We start from the raw sequence: 22,055 nt of genomic DNA on the forward strand, positions 1-22,055 counted from the left end.
TGTGAATTTACAAAGAGCATCTAGTAGTTTACATAATTATCTGATAATTAGTTTTAATTATTTGCCATGATTTATATGACTTGCATGATTTTAATTAATGATGTGATTATTTGTTAAGTGGTAGATATTTAGAAATTAATTGTCTTGAATTAAATATGTGCTTATATTCAATTAATGAATATTAGTGTTTATTTGATTCATATTTTAATTATATTTGATTAATGAATTTGAAGCAATTCAAATTATTTTAAGTTTTCTATTAACTAAATTTTAATTAAAATAATTGCAGCATAATTATTAAATATTTGTTGACTAAATTGTAATTTAGTTAAAATTTATTTAACTTAATTGTGATATCAACTTGTTGAATTATTTTGAATTTAATCAAAATATATTTGATAAATTGATATGATTTTGGGTAAAAATTGTTTTCCAGAAATCTCCTAAGTACATATACATTTGTTAATTGGTTTCAGGCGCAACGTTTGACTGAGTCAAAGGTTGCGCCCCTCCCCCCTCCTGTTAACCTGTATATGTATAAATCGATTTCAATCTTTTTCCCCAAGTCAAGAAGCAAATACACACAGTGGCATCTTGACGCAACATTTGACCAAAGTCAAATGTTACGCCGCATACTCCTATCTTGTACCTGTTAAGTGTTACTGCTAAGATTTTGTTCCAAGTACTAAGTCGCGCCCCATACAGTGCATGTATGAGGGGCGTTTCGGTCATTTCACATGTTGCGCCGGATTTCTCGTTCTGTGTATTATATGAGGGGCAACTTGGTCTTTTACCAAGTTGCGCCTCAGATCTGTGAATGTATATGTATCACACTTAGCCGTTTTCTTCTCAAATCTTCAGCCATATACATACGCATATATACACACGCATTTCTCTTTCTCTCCACTGTTCATAAAACCACCGAGTATTCGAGTTTTTAAACCTTCATATCACTGTCGAATCCTTGCCCATTTTTCAATCTGAGACTAGTTTTGGACTCCCCTTGACAAGAGCTTTCTTTTCATACAAGCCTTTTCACGATCCGTTATAGTTTTTCGAGAGGGTTTTTCGAAACTATTCAACTTCTAGGCTCGTTTTGTACATGTTTTTGTTGTCAATAATTTGCATAGCCGATCCCATAATTCTTAGAATTTCGAGAGGAACAACATACGTTAATTTCATCGAAATCTAAAGTTCTTGGATTTAGGGTTTTTCGGAGCGTTATTAATTAATTATTTTCATAACAAAAGTGAATATTTGTGACACCCTCCAAATCCGGGTCATAGACTTGGGGGTCACACCACAATATAAACCTGTAAACAATAATAATATATGCAATGACCCTAAACATCCACGGACCGCTCCAGGTTATAGTATGAAACAAGCCACAACTTAAGTTATATTACAATGCATCGAATCCCAATCAATATCTTACAACTTACAAACCTTAACGCAGTGCTTACACACAAAAGATACTCAAAAGTTTATAATATCAGCAACTCCTAGCAAGGCTTTCCACACTCATCCTGATACCTTAGCTTGATGGCTAGCCTGTGGGTCCTCGCTAACAGTATTCTCTTTCTTCACTGGAAAAGAACATAAAGAATCGCAAGAATGAGCTTACAGCTCAGCAAGCAATATAAACAATAAACTGAAGTTCAACAATTATCAATGATAATGAATCAGGATATCAAATCTCTTTTTAAAGCAGTGATTAGAATTGGATATTCATATTTTTATTTAAAAACCAAGGTTAGGCTGCTGATCAGTCACGCACTAACCCCGAGCCAGGTACATACCAGGCTCTATCACTGGATCCAAGGCACACATTGGCCTAATGACCACTAATCTGGTCTGACCACGAATCTGGTCCACATTTATAAAACAATCCAATTCTTTAACAATATAATGAAATCAACAATATCTCAATAAATCAGAATCAATACCATTTGAACAGAAGCAATATTACCAAAACAGAATCATAATTGTCAAATCAGAATCATTGTAACGAGGGTTGTAATATTTATCAAGATTAAAAGACAATTCAGAATTAGGTTCAAGTATCATCACAATATGTTCGAAGAATGGCTTGAAGTCGAAAGAAAGATTAAGTATATGGTGAAAACAATCTGGTGTTTGTAGAAGAAATAATGCAATTGGGATTGACTTAAGGTTCCAATTATGTTTATCTTGAAGGAAATCCAAGTGTTAGGGTGTATATGTGTGAACATTCTTCGAAAGAGTAATATAGGTATTTGGTAAGACATTGTATAATTTGGTGAAGTATTGTAGCATATAGGTTGGTACTATTTGGTCATTCATGGATGAAAGAATATCAAAGTAAATGATCTGTGTTTCCAGGTCTCAAAGAAATAGGTACAAGTTCAATTGAAATCAGAGTCAAGGTTCAGCTTGTAATTCAGGTGTCAAGAGGGTTGGATAAGGTTTATCAATAATCAGGATCAATAGCACAATATATCAACAGAAGTACTTTCAAATCTATCCAGAACAATGACACTATATGCAGAAGAGTAACTCAAGGAGTTTACAAAAGTATAAGTTGAGAATAGAGCACTTGCCTTATTCTGAAGCTTTACTTCTCTCTATAGTTTCTACTAATCAGAATCACTCCAATACTACTTGCTTTCCCTTTCTAAGCCTGTCCTTCTCTGATAATCACAATATTCATGAATCAATACTTAATCTCATATCATTCTATTTGTTTCATAGTCGAAACAAGCTTCTATCTACCCTTCGTTTCACTTAAATCCGATATACGGTTCAAAAGATATTAATAAAACAGTCATACAATGTTCACATAAGCACTTCACAAATCAATCAAGTAGCACATAGCACATAACACATAAGAGAATCAATGATATAGCTTTTCGGAAAAGGTTTGGGGTTAAAATGATTTTTCTGGTATTTGTTATGAATTTTTAAACATTTTTCGGAATAAAAACGGGTAAAAGAATCAATTTATAACTGAATAAACAAGTCCGAATACTCGAAATAAGGTTCGAAATCACTTGAAATCAATTAACGAACCTTCAACATATTTTAGAATAATTTTCTAAAGCTTGAAACTATTTTTCTGGATTTTTAAAACAATTAAAACAATTAAATCTAATTAATAAATCAATTAAAATCAATTAATAAATAACTAAAACAATTAATCAATTAATATTTAAATTAATTGACTAATTATAATAATTAATTACTAATTAAAATTAATTAATAAATTAAATCAGATTTGTTTTTGAATAAAGAAATAATTAAAAACTATTTTTAAAAATAAATAAATGATTTTCGAAATTAAAAGAAATTAAAATAAATCAGTTTTTAAAAGTTTTAAAACTTCAAGGTTTAAACTGCAAGGTTTTGAAACTTAAAGGTTTGAATTGCAAGTTTTTAAAACCATAGTACAACCACTTCATCACCTTCAAAAGGTGGGTGACCAAACGGAATTTTTCCGCCGGCCACCACCTGGTTTCGCCGGAGACGGCGTTTACCGTCTCCTCCGACCACCACAAACTGCAGATTCACTCCTCAAGTCACCAGGAACATGTTTATGCAGTTAATTTCGTCAAAGGACGCCGGAATCGGCCGGAATAATCTCGAGAAAACTCGCCGCCGGCGAGTTGTTCTCCAGACTCCGGTGGCTTATTCCGGCACCTCACATATAATTTAAACACATGTACAGATTCCTGGAGACATGACAAACATGATGGTATCCTCCAATTTCACTTCTACCTCCTGGATTAAAAAGCCCTAATTTTCAATTGAAAACATTCATCGGGTTCATAAACCCTAATTTCAATTTCGAACAATCAAACCCATTTTTGAACATGTTATTGAACTCCAAATCATGCATATGATATACCAAAATGACCAGGAGAAGATTATCTACAGCATGGAAGCATAAAATCACATAAAACACATCAAAATCAAAAAGCCCTAATTTAACCCTAATTAATTCGAATTTTAAAACTCAAATTACTTCTAACCTGTGAATCTAGAGTGGTTTTTGATACTGGATATGGATTCTACGCTTCAATATCTTCGATTTGACTACTTGCACGCTCGATTCTGAGTCCGATAACGCCTTCAAACCTTCGATTGAACTTCAAGAACGCGAAGAACGAACTACCAGTTTCTCTCGATTCTCGTGTATTGAAATGATAATTATGAAAAATAAAATAGTAATTATCCTATTTATAATTACGAATAACTGGCCCCCATTTGGATCATACCGGACATAAAATACACTTCTTAATCATTAAGTATTAATAAAACTGATCCGTTCGGGACCGACTTTACAGATAATTATCAAATACACACATTACGAGAAACTTATGGGGCTCCGAGCTTTGTCTGGCACGAAGTACGAAAATATAATGCTTTAGTCAAAATAATTTGGGGTTAAAAATATCCGGCGTACACGTTTATCGATACGGTAAAATAATAATAAAATATTCGTAAAATCATTCCGAAATCCTTTCACGTAAATCCGTACACCAGATTAGAAAAGTTAAAACACGAAAGTGGTTCAGAATGTCTCAAATAACAAACCAGCGAAATTTTCCCGGAAGCCCCCCGGGGTTTAATTATCGAGTAAACGGGTTTAAAATCAATTTAATAATAATATTTTATAATATACCTAATTAATCCTTAAATCAAATATCAAATCATATAATAATCCATAATTTGCCAAATGAGTGCCTAAATTCTCCATATTTTGATCTGATCATATAAAAATTATCAACTCACAAATCATAACACACCTAGACGATCATACAACAAGTCACTTAACATAAAATCACAATTAATTCACATAATATTCACAAAATATTTACATACTGGTATAAATAAACACATGTCGAAATCCCGGATATTACATCCTTCCCCCCTTAAAAGGATTCTGTCCTCAGAATCTGCTAAGAAAACAAGTGAGGATATTTCTCACGCATATCATTTTCTAACTCCCAAGTTGATTCTTCAACTTTTGGGTTTCTCCACAACACTCTCACTATTTTCACCACTTTATTCCTTAACACTTTCTCCTTCCTATCTAGAATCTCTATTGGATTCTCAACATAAGACAAATCTGCCTGAAGTTCTACTGGCTCGTATTCTATCACATGCCTAGAATCTGGATGATACTTCTTAAGCATTGACACATGAAAGACGTTATGAATATGCTCCATATGTGGGGGTAACGCTAACTCATAAGCCACTTTACCAACGCGCCTCAAGATCTCGAATGGTCCGACGTATCTGGGACTTAGCTTTCCTTTCTTGCCAAATCGGGATAGTCCTTTCCATGGCGAAATCTTCAGTAATACAGGTTCTCCTTCTTTAAATTCCATATCCTTCCTGGCTTGATCCGCGTACTTTCTCTGACGATTCTGTGCTGCAATTAGTCTTCCTTGAATGGTTTCGATCACTTCTTTCGTCTGCTGAACTAGTTCTGGCCCAAGTAGTTTGCGTTCTCCTACTTCATCCCAACACACGGGTGAGCGACATTTACGTCCATAAAGAGCTTCATAAGGAGGCATTCCGATGCTTGCATGATAGCTGTTGTTGTATGAGAATTCCACTAACGGTAGATGTTCATCCCAATTGCCTTTAAAGTCGATAGCACAAACACGTAGCATATCCTCGATTGTTTGAATAGTCCTTTCACTCTGACCATCAGTTTGTGGATGATAAGCAGTACTCATATTCAATCTGGTGCCCAAGCACTCCTGAAAGCTCTTCCAGAATCTCGAGTTGAATCGTGGATCTCGATCAGATACAATGGAGACTGGAACTCCGTGACGAACGACGATCTCCTTCAAATACATATGGACTAACTTGTCTAATGAGAATCTTTCGTTAATGGGAAGGAAATGAGCTGACTTAGTTAGTCTATCTACAATAACCCATATGGCATCGTGATTTGCCCTCGTTCTAGGTAATCCCACTATAAAATCCATCGCAATATGCTCCCATTTCCATTCTGGAATTTCTAGGGGTTGTAACAATCCACTCGGTCGCTGGTGTTCTGCCTTCACTCTTTGACATGTATAACATTTATTTACCCACTCTGCAATCTCTCTCTTCATATCTGGCCACCAATAATTCTCCTTCAAATCTCTATACATTTTAGTGCTCCCGGGGTGAATTGAATAAGCGGAACTATGTGCTTCACTTAAAACTTCATCTTTCAACTCCTGTACTGGTGGAATCCATATTCTAGAAGAAAATCTTAGAATACCTTGCTCATCTTTCTGGGTACAAAGTTCTTCCCCAACTAAATTATTAACATCCTGTTCCATTACGGTCTCTTGACATTTCCTTATCTTTTCTAGTAACTCTGGTTGAAAAATCATTGTATATACTCCAGCTTCTGAGGGTTCACTCGCTCTAACTTCTATTTCCAGCTTTTCGAATTCTCTATATATTTCCTTAGGTAACGTCAACACATTCAGTCTTTCTTTCCTACTCAAAGCATCTGCCACTACATTGGCCTTTCCCGGGTGATAATTGATGGTGCAATCATAATCCTTTATCAATTCCAACCACCTTCTCTGCCTCATATTAAGCTCCTTCTGTGTAAAGATATACTTCAGACTCTTATGATCGGTGTAGATTTCACACTTTTCTCCATATAAATAATGTCTCCAAATCTTCAATGCAAACACTATGGCTGCTAGTTCTAAATCATGTGTAGGATACTTCTGCTCATGGGGTTTGAGTTGTCTGGATGCGTAAGCAATGACTTTGTCATGTTGCATCAACACACAACCCAATCCCTTATGAGAAGCATCACTATAAATTACAAAATTTCCTTGTTCATCTGGAAGTGATAACACTGGGGCTGATACTAACCTTTTCTTCAATTCTTGGAAACTTTCTTCACACTTTTCAGTTCACACAAACTTTTCTTCTTTCCGGGTAAGCCTCGTCATTGGTACAGCAATCCTTGAGAAATCTTGAACAAATCTTCTATAATAACCTGCCAAACCCAAGAAACTTCTGACTTCTGTTGGTGTCCTTGGCCTTTCCCAATTCATAATTGCCTCAATCTTGGAGGGATCTACTTTAATTCCTTCTTTACTGACTATATGACCTAGAAATTGAACCTCTTGTAACCAGAATTCACACTTTGAAAACTTAGCATACAGCTTCTCTCTTCTCAATGCTTCTAAAGCCATCCTTAAGTGGGTTGCATGATCCTCAGTGGTTTTGGAATAAATCAAAATATCATCTATGAATACAATCACAAATTTATCCAAATATGGTTTAAAGACTCTGTTCATTAAATCCATAAAAGCTGCGGGGGCATTGGTTAATCCAAAGGCCATCACTAAAAACTCATAGTGGCCATATCGGGTTCTAAAAGCTGTTTTAGGTATGTCTTCCTGTTTAATCTTTAGCTGATGGTATCCCGATCTTAAATCAATCTTCGAAAAACATCTCGCTCCCTTCAATTGATCAAACAAATCATCTATACGGGGTAATGGGTATCTATTCTTAATAGTTAACTTATTAAGTTCCCGGTAATCAATACATAACCTCATACTACCATCCTTCTTCTTCACAAACAACACTGGTGCTCCCCACGAGGATACACTGGGTCTAATCACTCCCTTCTCTAACAAATCTTGTAACTGGGTTGCCAATTCTTTCATTTCTACTGGTGCCATTCTATATGGGGCTTTAGATACTGGTTCGGTTCCAGGAGCTAAATCTATTGCAAATTCAATTTCTCTATCTGGAGGTAATCCGGGTAACTCATCTGGAAATACATCTGGAAACTCGTTTACTACAGGAATATCTTCAAGCCTCACAAGTTCTCGACTCTGATCAGTTACATATGCTATATAAGCTTCACAACCTTGACGCAACAATCTCTTCGTTTGAATCATAGTCAAAAATTTCTTTACCTGTTTTTGCCCTCGAAATACTATCGTCTTCTCATTCGGTGTTTTTAACATCACCTTTTTATTACGACAATCTATCTGAGCATTATGCTTCGATAACCAATCCATCCCTAAAATAATATCAAACTCTCCCAACTTGAAAGGTATCAAGTCGGCACAAAACTTATTTCCTAAGATCTCAACTTCACAATTCCTATAAACTTGGCTAACAGGGACACGTTCCTGATTAGCCAACTCTATATTCATAACCTCATTAAGCAATTCTATAGGACAATTCAACTTTAGCACAAAATCCTCAGAAATAAATGATCTAGTAGCTCCAGAATCAATCAAAACCTTAGCACATAAAGAATTCACAGTAAGCGTACCTGCCACCACATCTGCATCCTGAACTGCATCCCTCATAGTCATGTTGTAAGTTCTGGCTTTGGGAACTTCTGGGACTACTGGAGTGGATCCCATAATTCTAAGTGTAGGGTTACTTGGAGCTGGTACCTTGCAATCCTTCACCATGTGTCCTGGTTTTCCACACCTAAAACATGTTATCCCAGCTGCTGGAGTCCTATTGGGTTGGTTCCTTGCTGGTTGATCTCGAATCATCGGGGTCTTTGCTGGTGGGTTCTGACATTCCCTAGAATAGTGTCCCTTCTGATTACACTTATAGCATATCACATTCAATCTATTACAGATTCCCCCGTGTCTCTTTCCACATATCTGACACTCCGGCAGTGGAGGCCTTGGTTGATTTCCAATAGCTGGACGGTTACCTTGTCCACTAACCACCTACATCTGGCTTCTTAAAAGTGGGATTTCTCCCCTGCTGAAATTTCCCTTTCTTCGGGTTGTTAAAATTCTGAGACCTTCCTTGCTGAAACTGTCCCTCGTGATGCTCTGACTTACGCTTCTTTCCCTCTTTCTCTTTCTGAGACATTTCGCTCTCCGTTTCTGCTATCATTGCCTTCTGAACAACAGCCGCATAAGTATCTAATTCCAATATGGCTAGCTTTCCCCTGATCCATGCCTTTAAACCCTGTTGGAATCTCTTAGCTCTCTTCCTATCAGTATCTACATAGGTTGGAACAAACCTAGCCAACTCAGCAAACTTTTTCTCATACTCAGCCACTGACATATCCCCTTGCTTCAATTCTAAAAACTGTAATTCCATTCGATCCTGGAGAAATTGAGGAAAGTATTTCTCCAAAAACAACTCCTTAAACCTATCCCAAGTAACATCCTCTGTCCCTTCCATTGCTCTCACAGACTCCCACCAATAGGTGGCCTCCTCCTTCAGATAATAACTAGCAAACTCAGTCTTCTGCTCATCTCTCACTTTAACTAACACAAAAGCCTTTTCAATTTCCTTCAACCATATCCTAGCCTCAATAGGGTCCGCTGAACCCTTAAACTCTGGAGGATTAACAGACTGAAAGTTTTTGAAAGTAACCTGGGGATTAGCCTGCCTTTCCTGCTGCTGATTCAGGTTGGCAGTCTGTTGGGCCAAGATCTGAAGAATCTGGGCCATTGTTGGTTCTGGATTGTTATTATCACGGTTGTTTGCACGGTTTTGTCTTCTGGGAGGCATAGCTCTGTAAAGAAACAAGCAGTTTATTTAATCTCCAAAACTTTTAACAATTGTTTTTAGAAAACAGAATATTTCTTTTTGAAAACATTTTTGATCATTTAATTAAATAAATCGCATGCTTCTTTACAGAACAGAGCAATAATGAAAGAAACAAGGTACAATGATATCACATGGTCTATATGAAGTGCGATATGTAAAGTAAGTAAAACAGGTGCAATAAGGTAAAAGACAATATGAAAAGGAAAGTTCTGATATATATAAAGAGCTGGGGGTACATCAGCGCAAGCGCTTGTCAAAAGTAAAGCAGAACATCCAACCTACACACTAGTCAGCACATCTTAGTCTATATAAGGTCAAAATCGGCTGACACTACACTACCACCACACCCTACACACGACACACTAATATACATGGTACCTCCATTCTGTAACTACTACCGTCTAACTCCAAGGAAAAGTAGGACCTCCGATCTTGTCCAACTCTCCCATGATCCATATGGCCCACTCCACTAAATCACTGTAGGTACTCTGATCTTCAGCTACGGCACCAAGCTTCGCCCTCGCCATCATCCTAACATCTACAATCTCATACCTCAACGCTCTCTCAGCTCTCCCAGTATCCATCATCTGTATGATACGCTCCAGCTCTCTAACCTGTCCGAGTAGATACTGACGCTCCATACTCATCGCCTCAAACTCATGATAAGGAACAAGGGGTGGTACAGAAGAAGTCGAGGGTATATCCCTGGGAGGAACCACTGCTGCTACAGCCAACACATCCTCTAAAGGGGGTGAAACAGGAGGGTGAGGCTCAAGTCTCTGAGGGGGTGGGGGTCCGTTAACTGTAGTCTCTGAATACTGGGGATATGGAGGAATGATAGGGTCTGACATCGTGAATATCTGAAAGTCATGAGATAACGCATACATAAGAATCTCTGATAATAAGAATACCTGTTAGTCACCATTACTCACCTCTCAACGTTCTATCTACCTATCACTCACTTCTAGTCTTAATCCCTCTACCTAAACCCGACAAACTAGGCTTGTTTCATTGACTCATAACCTGTAGCTCTGATACCAACCTGTGACACCCTCCAAATCCGGGTCATAGACTTGGGGGTCACACCACAATATAAACCTGTAAACAATAATAATATATGCAATGACCCTAAACATCCACGGACCGCTCCAGGTTATAGTATGAAACAAGCCACAACTTAAGTTATATTACAATGCATCGAATCCCAATCAATATCTTACAACTTACAAACCTTAACGCAGTGCTTACACACAAAAGATACTCAAAAGTTTATAATATCAGCAACTCCTAGCAAGGCTTTCCACACTCATCCTGATACCTTAGCTTGATGGCTAGCCTGTGGGTCCTCGCTAACAGTATTCTCTTTCTTCACTGGAAAAGAACATAAAGAATCGCAAGAATGAGCTTACAGCTCAGCAAGCAATATAAACAATAAACTAAAGTTCAACAATTATCAATGATAATGAATCAGGATATCAAATCTCTTTTTAAAGCAGTGATTAGAATTGGATATTCATATTTTTATTTAAAAACCAAGGTTAGGCTGCTGATCAGTCACGCACTAACCCCGAGCCAGGTACATACCAGGCTCTATCACTGGATCCAAGGCACACATTGGCCTAATGACCACGAATCTGGTCTGACCACGAATCTGGTCCACATTTATAAAACAATCCAATTCTTTAACAATATAATGAAATCAACAATATCTCAATAAATCAGAATCAATACCATTTGAACAGAAGCAATATTACCAAAACAGAATCATAATTGTCAAATCAGAATCATTGTAACGAGGGTTGTAATATTTATCAAGATTAAAAGACAATTCAGAATTAGGTTCAAGTATCATCACAATATGTTCGAAGAATGGCTTGAAGTCGAAAGAAAGATTAAGTATATGGTGAAAACAATCTGGTGTTTGTAGAAGAAATAATGCAATTGGGATTGACTTAAGGTTCCAATTATGTTTATCTTGAAGGAAATCCAAGTGTTAGGGTGTATATGTGTGAACATTCTTCGAAAGAGTAATATAGGTATTTGGTAAGACATTGTATAATTTGGTGAAGTATTGTAGCATATAGGTTGGTACTATTTGGTCATTCATGGATGAAAGAATATCAAAGTAAATGATCTGTGTTTCCAGGTCTCAAAGAAATAGGTACAAGTTCAATTGAAATCAGAGTCAAGGTTCAGCTTGTAATTCAGGTGTCAAGAGGGTTGGATAAGGTTTATCAATAATCAGGATCAATAGCACAATATATCAACAGAAGTACTTTCAAATCTATCCAGAACAATGACACTATATGCAGAAGAGTAACTCAAGGAGTTTACAAAAGTATAAGTTGAGAATAGAGCACTTGCCTTATTCTGAAGCTTTACTTCTCTCTATAGTTTCTACTAATCAGAATCACTCCAATACTACTTGCTTTCCCTTTCTAAGCCTGTCCTTCTCTGATAATCACAATATTCATCAATCAATACTTAATCTCATATCATTCTATTTGTTTCATAATCGAAACAAGCTTCTATCTACCCTTCGTTTCACTTAAATCCGATATACGGTTCAAAAGATATTAATAAAACAGTCATACAATGTTCACATAAGCACTTCACAAATCAATCAAGTAGCACATAGCACATAACACATAAGAGAATCAATGATATAGCTTTTCAGAAAAGGTTTGGGGTTAAAATGATTTTTCTGGTATTTGTTATGAATTTTTAAACATTTTTCGGAATAAAAACGGGTAAAAGAATTAATTTATAACTGAATAAACAAGTCCGAATACTCGAAATAAGGTTCGAAATCACTTGAAATCAATTAACGAACCTTCAACATATTTTAGAATAATTTTCTAAAGCTTGAAACTATTTTTCTGGATTTTTAAAACAATTAAATCTAATTAATAAATCAATTAAAATCAATTAATAAATAACTAAAACAATTAATCAATTAATATTTAAATTAATTGACTAATTATAATAATTAATTACTAATTAAAATTAATTAATAAATTAAATCAGATTTGTTTTTGAATAAAGAAATAATTAAAAACTATTTTTAAAAATAAATAAATGATTTTCGAAATTAAAAGAAATTAAAATAAATCAGTTTTTAAAAGTTTTAAAACTTCAAGGTTTAAAATGCAAGGTTTTGAAACTTAAAGGTTTGAATTGCAAGTTTTTAAAACCATAGTACAACCACTTCATCACCTTCAAAAGGTGGGTGACCAAACGGAATTTTTCCGCCGGCCACCACCTGGTTTCGCCGGAGACGGCGTTTACCGTCTCCTCCGACCACCACAAACTGCAGATTCACTCCTCAAGTCACCAGGAACATGTTTATGCAGTTAATTTCGTCAAAGGACGCCGGAATCGGCCGGAATAATCTCGAGAAAACTCGCCGCCGGCGAGTTGTTCTCCAGACTCCGGTGGCTTATTCCGGCACCTCACATATAATTTAAACACATGTACAGAATCCTGGAGACATGACAAACATGATGGTATCCTCCAATTTCACTTCTACCTCCTGGATTAAAAAGCCCTAATTTTCAATTGAAAACATTCATCGGGTTCATAAACCCTAATTTCAATTTCGAACAATCAAACCCATTTTTGAACATGTTATTGAACTCCAAATCATGCATATGATATACCAAAATGACCAGGAGAAGATTATCTACAGCATGGAAGCATAAAATCACATAAAACACATCAAAATCAAAAAGCCCTAATTTAACCTTAATTAATTCGAATTTTAAAACTCAAATTACTTCTAACCTGTGAATCTAGAGTGGTTTTTGATACTGGATATGGATTCTACGCTTCAATATCTTCGATTTGACTACTTGCACGCTCGATTCTGAGTCCGATAACGCCTTCAAACCTTCGATTGAACTTCAAGAACGCGAAGAACGAACTACCAGTTTCTCTCGATTCTCGTGTATTGAAATGATAATTATGAAAAATAAAATAGTAATTATCCTATTTATAATTACGAATAACTGGCCCCCATTTGGATCATACCGGACATAAAATACACTTCTTAATCATTAAGTATTAATAAAACTGATCCGTTCGGGACCGACTTTACAGATAATTATCAAATACACACATTACGAGAAACTTATGGGGCTCCGAGCTTTGTCTGGCACGAAGTACGAAAATATAATGCTTTAGTCAAAATAATTTGGGGTTAAAAATATCCGGCGTACACGTTTATCGATACGGTAAAATAATAATAAAATATTCGTAAAATCATTCTGAAATCCTTTCACGTAAATCCGTACACCAGATTAGAAAAGTTAAAACACGAAAGTGGTTCAGAATGTCTCAAATAACAAACCAGCGAAATTTTCCCGGAAGCCCCCCGGGGTTTAATTATCGAGTAAACGGGTTTAAAATCAATTTAATAATAATATTTTATAATATACCTAATTAATCCTTAAATCAAATATCAAATCATATAATAATCCATAATTTGCCAAATGAGTGCCTAAATTCTCCATATTTTGATCTGATCATATAAAAATTATCAACTCACAAATCATAACACACCTAGACGATCATACAGCAAGTCACTTAACATAAAATCACAATTAATTCACATAATATTCACAAAATATTTACATACTGGTATAAATAAACACATGTCGAAATCCCGGATATTACAATATTTGTTCGAAATTATTCGTGAAACGAAATTTATAATCATTTTTAATTTTAATTAAAAATGGCTGCAAATTTTGATATTCCGAAGACAAATTTTACAATTGTTGAAAATAATAACTTAATTACGCAAGCAAATTATCGACGCTGGGTTCGATATATGTCAGAATTTTCATTTGCTAGATTTGCTATGACAAAGTCTGTTATGCTTAACAAATCTCTTCTTCAAGATTTCTTGTCTTCTGTTTCCGTTGTAAATGCAGGACAAGTTCATGGACTTACTTGCATAATTCAGGGACGTACACTTTCTATCACCGAGAACACCCTGAACACTGCTCTCCAACTACCAACAGAAGATTTTGAAGCAGTACCTGACAGAGCAGAAAAGATTAACTTCTTTTATGCTATCCACTGTCAGAGGGAGACAGACGGAGAACTTCCAGCAAAATTATATGTCAAACACTTGCCTCGGGAATGGAATTTCTTCTTTAATTCCATTTCTCATGTGTTTGCACCCAAGACTGGTGGATTCCATCGAATTACAACTTTTAATCAAGAAATTGGAATTGCCATTGCTCAGAACACAAGGATCAACCTAGGTCATCTGATTATGGGAGCTTTTCAGGACTCTCTGGGGAAGAACAAACATGTGCTTCTATACCCTCGATTCTTCCAGATTGTGCTGAATCAGATTTTGACCCCTGCTGAAAGTGCTGTCTATCCAAATATAGACAATGTCATCTGTTCTTTCATGACTACAAGGGTGATATCAATGCTGGAGAATCATCAGAACTACTCCAACAATGAACATGTGGGGCTTCCTGAGGCAATGCAAGAATTTCTAAACAACCAGAACTTGCCTCCACCCCAAGTTCAAAATGTTGCTGCTCCTGTAGTTCCTGAAGAGGTTCCTGAGCAACAAGCTGAGCCAGTCACTGAGCCACTCATTCAAGACAATATTCCTGAGGCTCAGACTACCCCAGTAGAGGAAGAAGTGATAGTGGAAGATGCTGCAGAGAACTCCTCTGAAAGTAATGCTCAATCTGAAGGAGAGGATTCACTACAGGATAATTCTACTGACTCTGAGGATGAAGCAGATACTCCTGTCCAAACCACTGCAGTTGCACCATCTGATGATGTCATGGTGGACATTGATGAACTCTTCACCAACACCTACAATCCCATGCTTCAGACAAGTATCCCTTCTGACTCTGACAACTTGTCTTTCAGTGCACCTCAGGATTGGGTTCAGAATTTGCTGGATTCCAATCCACTATCTTCACCTATCACACATGCCAGTGAATTTGAAATCCCACAAATTCATAACCAAGGCATCAATTCACAAATTCCTGAAGCAGAAACTTCTCAACCCCTTAGCCAACCAATTGTAATTTCTGAGCGAGAGGGAGAAAGTGCCTTAAGTGCACCACATAAGGAGAATGTTTCTGAAACTGCAGCTCTGTCTCCTAGTCAGGAAAGGAGAATAGAACCTCAGACAACTGCAGACATGTCTATTTCTTCACCACCTCAACCACATGATATTTCATTGCACAGTGAGGTTGCACACACGTTTGAAGAATTGACGGTCGCCAACACTTTGTCGTCCATGTCAGGGATAGACAATGTTGTTTCTAATCCAATTCCGGATCAAGTGCCTTCACAGGCTTCTAGGGGAAACTTGGATGATTTGCCAAAATCTCCATCCTTGTCTACTCCCCTGGGAGGAACATTCCCAGATCCCATAAGGGACTCTTCACCTCTCGAAGGTGAACGACAATCTGTTTCTGAGCCCTTCATATCAGGAAATGTGCCAGTTATAGAGGACTTGTCACAAAGTCATTCGCCGTCAAAGGCAGTTGTGGGAAACCAGGGTGCTTCGCCTATTCAAGGATCACATCCTTCGAGCCCTGCGTCTACCCACCCTGAGATTCCAACTTAGGATCCACCTAAGGACTCACTACCTTCGAGTAGTTGGCAACTTGTTTCTTATGACTCAGATTCATCTGACGAGGAAACTGAAGACGAAGGCTCACGAACCTTCATTGCACCTTCTGTGACCTTTCTAGAAGAGGCTAAGAAGATTTCTTCTGCAGGTACCACTTCTATGGATGCTGGCACTTCTTTGAGTGAGAGGGAAACACCTACAGAACTTGCTATACAGAAACCCTCTAACCCACTGAGTGTTCTAGTTCTGAGTGAAACGAGAGAAACACCTGCAGAACGTACAAGTGAGAACCCAACAGCCCAACCTACAATTGAATCTACAATTCCAACTGTATCTGTGACAGAATTTGAAGCTCTGAAGTTTAAAGTTCAACATCTTGAAGCTGAAAATCTTGTTCTACGGGAGGAGTTAGTGGAGATTAAATCTACAATGGAGCAAAGGTTGGCTGCTCTCGAGGCTAAGTTGCTGGCATCTCAACCTTCCAGAGAGGATTACTCAACTGAGGGGGGGAGAGCAGCAGAAAAAGCAAGAGAAAAAAGGGTGATTACAGGGGTGTCAGAAGAATTAATTGAATCTGCTCTTAGAGTTCAATTCAGTTACAGTCATGACGAGTACATCCCTGAGTTTGTTGATGATAGGGTGATAAGGATGGTTGGTGCTGATGATGATGATCTGGAAGAAGGAGAAATCCCTGACAATGAAGTCTTTGCTGATGAACTTGCATATCATAATGACATCTTCCCTCCTGAAGAGTATGAAATTGCAAATCCTCAAGATATTGCTGATGTCTCTAGAGATTTTGCTGAGCAAAGGAGAGCGAGGGAGAAGTTAGAAAATCAAAGACGGATTCGTAGGGAAAGGAGACTTGCTAACTTACATAAGGATGGAGAGGAATGGGATGTTGCCAGGGCAGTGTTTGATTTTCCAGAGGTCATTCAATAAAACAATGATGATGAAGTGAAAGATATCTTTGACTCCTTTAGGAAAAACTACAAGGATCTACATGACTACCACGAGGTGTTAAATGATATTATTTCTACTGTGTCAGTTGCTGTTCTTCCAAGAAGAGGATGGATGGTGAATATATCATTCGAGCTAAAGAAGGAAGGCCATGGACTCAAACATGTGTCAAGTCAATTTCTCAGAGATCTCTCTCTGACTGAGTTGTTTGTAGTAAGGAACAAGGTCATCTGAACAGGCAAGAAGCATAATGAAGTATTCAGAGATATGGTGGAAGAATGGATCACTGATATTGGATTGGAAATTCATGACAAGCCTTCAGTTATCAAGTATTTCAAGGATGGTATGATTCAGAGTATTGGACTCACTGATGAAGCATTATCAACTTACTCTCCTCGTATACTGAAGTATCTGGAAGCTCAATTCAGAGAAAAGTGCTCGAGGACCAGCAAGGGAGGACTACCTGCTGAATTGCTATATGCTTATCGTCTGAACTTTGCTGCTATTAGAGACTTGGACTTATCAGCAATCAATCGTCAACCACCATATCCACTGCCTCCACTCAACCCTGAAGTTCCTGAGAATTCCAATGCACCTGTTGTCACTTACAATCCAACCTCCATTATATTCAAAAAGAAGAAAGACTCTGAGGCCACTGCCATACCACTTGCAGATATTGGAAAATTCTCCTCTAAAAGAATTGCTCGTGCAGTTGGTGTTGTTAAGTGGTCAGTGGTAAAAGAAGACAAAGGTGTGCTCAAAGATCTGATTGATCTTATGGAAATAAGGAAAGCTGTAGAGACTGTTCACAACACTTCAAGGGTTCGTGCTCATCCATAAAGGGTCATCATGAAAATTGAAGGAATGGAGCTGAATATCACATTCAAGAAACTGAAGAAAATGGTCCATCTACAAACCTTAGAAAAGATGAAGAAGAATCTGGAGCAACCACCACCTGAGAATACACTGGAGCAAGTGGCACTGAGTACCATAACCGCAAGGATTGTAGAGATTGAGAATAAACTCACTCAGAAGAAAGAAGAAAAAGCTGCAAAGAGGATAGCTGAGCAATATTTGATAAATGCAAGAGCCAAGAAAGCAAGGAAAGATTAGTTCAGGCTAGAGGAACATAGGGCTACTTGTATTTACTTATGAATTCTGGAAATTGTAAGATATAATCCAGACAATGACAAAGAATCTACAGGTTGGAGATTCGATACGAACAGACAAAGACAATCAAGATATCTGAGACGAGCATCAGTCCACTGGAAGAAGTTCATTTCCAATGTTCAAGCCTCAGTGATGAATAAAGCAATCAGTTTCAGCTATCAAGATTGCCTGAAGATCAAGTGTCAAAGACCAGAAGATTCCAGTATATTTAATTTGATTATTTATAATCAATTTTATCGAAGCTACATCTAACCTGGAATGACTGATCAAGAATATTTTCAAGCAAAAGAATTCAAGGGATTATTTCAGTTCGAGTCGTTCGTGAACCAGACCAGTGCACAGGACGTCAGAACATACGAAAGTATTCAGTGGATTCAATCAACGGATTAATTGATCAAGTCAATTAAACAGTTCAGGAGAAGTCAATGAACTTAATTGCTATATATATATATATATATATATATATATATATATATATATACACATATATTATTAATTGTGAATTACTTGAATACAATTAAATTCAAGTAATTAACTAAACACAATTAATTATATATATACATATATATATGTGTATAAATATGGAAGACTTGTAAATTTGTCTAAGTCCTAAGATCATCACAGGGGAACACAGTGGTACATGGCGCAAACTTTGACTAAGAAAAGTCAAAGCTTGCGCTACGTAAAAAAGCGCAAGTTTGAGATAAGCTGGAAACTCTAAGTACTCATCAGTGTACACAGGGACACATCTCTTGAAGGGGCGCCACAATTGACTTTGTCAAAGCGCAAGGTTTGACTTAGTCAAAACCTGCGCTAGATTTCAACTCAAATATTTTGGCTAAGCAAGGGTGGCATGCTCCCCTGTGTGGCGCAATCTTTGACTGGAAGCGCAAAGTTTGACTTCCACTTAGTTAAGCGCAAGTTCAACTGGTTGGAATAAAAACTAAGTAAGCAACACAGTGGTACACTGTATGGCGCCATGTTTGACTCTCACCTGGCGCAATGTTTGACCACAGCAATCACTGGCGCAACTTTTCTATACATATTTATATATGTATATGTATATGTAAATGGAGCCACTTCAAGTGCTGAGGAGCTTGATTTATTTTGGTGAATCAAATCCGTCCCGTACGAACTCAATCCGTCCAGGACGAACTCGTTAACCATGGTTAGTTGTTGAGAAGCCTATAAATAGAGCTTGATGTTTTCATTTGAAAACAACTACACACTTTTTAAGTGCACACACTATACACATTCTCGAGAGCTAAAGTAGAATATCGATTTTATCGAGAGTTTGTATTAGTGTGATTGTAGTCTCTGCAGCCGACACTTGTGTTGGAATTTGTAGCATCCGAGGATTATTTCTAATACAAAGAATATTCCCCGACTTGCTGGAATTGTTTATTTACGATTGATTTAACATGGACTGAAACAGAATTATTCCGCAATTAAATTAAATCGAAGAAATTGGTACAGATGTATTCAACCCCCCCCCCCACCTTCTACGTCTGATTGGACCTAACACCTAGCTACATCAACTTTATTGAGAAAGGACCACATGTTCCAGTCAAAATCAACACTGCCCTGAGACTTGATGGAAGTGAAGCAGAAGATGTTGAAGTACCCAAAAATCCTTCTGAGTTTACTGAAGAAGATAAGAAAGAAGTGCACAAGGATAACAAGGCCATGAACATTCTTTTCCATGGTATTGATGATGATATGTTTGATAGTGTTATCAACTGTCCTACTGAAAAAGAAGTATGGGACACTATTCAAACTCTATGTGAAGGCACTGATCAAGTTAGGGAAAACAAAATGCAAATGTTTGTTCAACAGTACGAGAGCTTTCATTCTAAGTCTGGTGAATCTCTACATGATTTATTTAACAGATTTCAAAAACTGTTAAATGGATTAAAGTTGTATGGCAAAATCTATATGGTCAAGGATTCAAGTCTCAAATTCTTGAGAGCTTTGCCTAGAGATTGGAAACCTATGACTGTTGCTTTAAGACAGGCTCAGAATTTTAATGAATACTCTCTTGAAAAACTATATGGTATTCTTAAAACTTATGAGCTTGAAAAACAGCAAGATGAAGAACTGGAAAAGAACTCCAAGAGGGAGAAAATTGTGGCTCTTGTAGCAGAAAAGGAAGAGGAAGAGGAGAAGGCATTGAAATCTGTGATTGCTGGAAAGGCCTCAAGCAACTCTGCTTGTGAAGGAAAGAAGGAAGATGGAAAGAAGAAAGGAAAAATCATTGAAGAAGATGAAGAATCTTCAGCTCAAGATGAGCTAGATGACCTTGATGAGCATCTAGCATTCCTTGCCAGAAAATTCTCCAAGCTCAAATTCAAAAGAAATGCTGTCAGCTCTAGACCATTCAACAGAGGAAATCAATTCAAACCATCTGGTATGGTTGATAGATCAAAATTCAAGTGCTTCAACTATGGTCTGCCTGGACACTTTTCTAATGAGTGCAGAAGACCTTCTGCTGAAAAGAAAGGATCCTCCTTAGAAAATGTAGATTACAGAAGAAAGTATTTTGATCTACTCAAGCAAAGCAAGGAAAAGGCATTCATAACTGAGGATGGTGACTGGGCTGCTGATGAAGGTGATTCTGACAATGAGGAGCATGTCAATCTTGCCTTGATGGCAATTGGAGATGATGCTGATTCTTCCACCACCAGCAATGGACAGGTAAAAACCACCAACACATCTGATCTCACTAAGTCTGAATGCAAACAAATCATTGATGAAATGTCTAATGAAATCTATAATCTTAGAGTCTCTCTTAAATCTCTAAAAAAAGAGAATGTTAGAATTAAAGGGACTAATGATTTGCTTGCTGAAAGAAATGGAAAGCTCGAAACTGAATTGATCCAAATGGATAAAATCAAAAAGTCTTCTGAGCTCGCCAAAGATGAGTTGCTGGCCGTTCTGAAAAGAGAAGAAATTCTCAAGAAGCAATTGAAAAGGGAACAAGAGATAATTTCTAAATGGAAAGACTCTAGGAATGTTCTTGAGACATGTGCACCACACAAGTTTCTTGAAGAATCATGTAAAAATTCCTGGAAAAGAACAAAAAGTTGTTAGATGAATCTGATTTCTTAGTGGATAGTGATCATCCATTGATAGATACTCCATCAACGGATGAAAGCTATCCATTAAAGATTCAAACAGCAGTTGATGACAACAAACTCAAGAAGTTGGACAAGAAATATGGGCCCATCAATAAGAACTTTGTGAAGGAATCTGGTAGTTCCAAGAAAATTAAAAGAGAAGGGATTGGTCATAGTGAAGAAAGAATGGAAGCAGGAAAAGGAAAGAAGAAGAGCTATAGGAATGGCAAAGTTGGGATCAACAAAAAGAATTGTTAGGTCCTATAAACTCACTATATAATTTGATATAGTGATCACAATCTGTAACACAGTAAGACAATATAAGAGATTGAAAGTAATAAACTCTTATATTCACAAAGCTTTAATGGTTACAAAAACTCTCTCAGTGATTTATAATGTATCACTAAGAGCTGCTAGGGTTCTTAACAATGTACTCGATAACTCAACTCATCTAGAGTAACCCTAATCTGTGTTTATATAGACACAGTTACAAAATCAATCTCTGATTTGATATCCTATAAATCTGCTATAAATTCTATCAATCAAAGATTGCTCCAGTTTTCTGTTTAGTTTCCATAGTCAGCAAATCACTCCTCCGCTTCTATCCTTCCTTGAAGTATATCCGCTTCTGAGCTCTTTCCACG

The 22,055-nt window shown here is 37.0% G+C and overlaps 2 protein-coding genes across 2 annotated transcripts; one reads left to right on the forward strand and one right to left on the reverse strand.

The window, feature by feature from the left end:
* Positions 1-8,703: 8,703 nt before the first annotated feature.
* On the reverse strand, positions 8,704-9,510 carry LOC135149486 (uncharacterized). The gene has a single exon (XM_064085213.1). The coding sequence runs from the start codon at positions 9,508-9,510 to the stop codon at positions 8,704-8,706; it is 807 nt and encodes a 268-aa protein (XP_063941283.1).
* A 10,471-nt stretch (positions 9,511-19,981) lies between these two features.
* LOC135149487 (uncharacterized) lies at positions 19,982-21,669 on the forward strand. The gene is made up of 2 exons (XM_064085214.1): positions 19,982-21,320; positions 21,428-21,669. Exons 1-2 carry the CDS (start codon positions 19,982-19,984, stop codon positions 21,667-21,669), a joined length of 1,581 nt encoding a protein of 526 aa, XP_063941284.1.
* The last annotated feature ends 386 nt before the right edge of the window (positions 21,670-22,055 follow it).

The sequence above is a fragment of the Daucus carota genome, chromosome 9, assembly GCF_001625215.2.
Source record: "Daucus carota subsp. sativus chromosome 9, DH1 v3.0, whole genome shotgun sequence".
NCBI lineage: Eukaryota > Viridiplantae > Streptophyta > Magnoliopsida > Apiales > Apiaceae > Daucus > Daucus carota.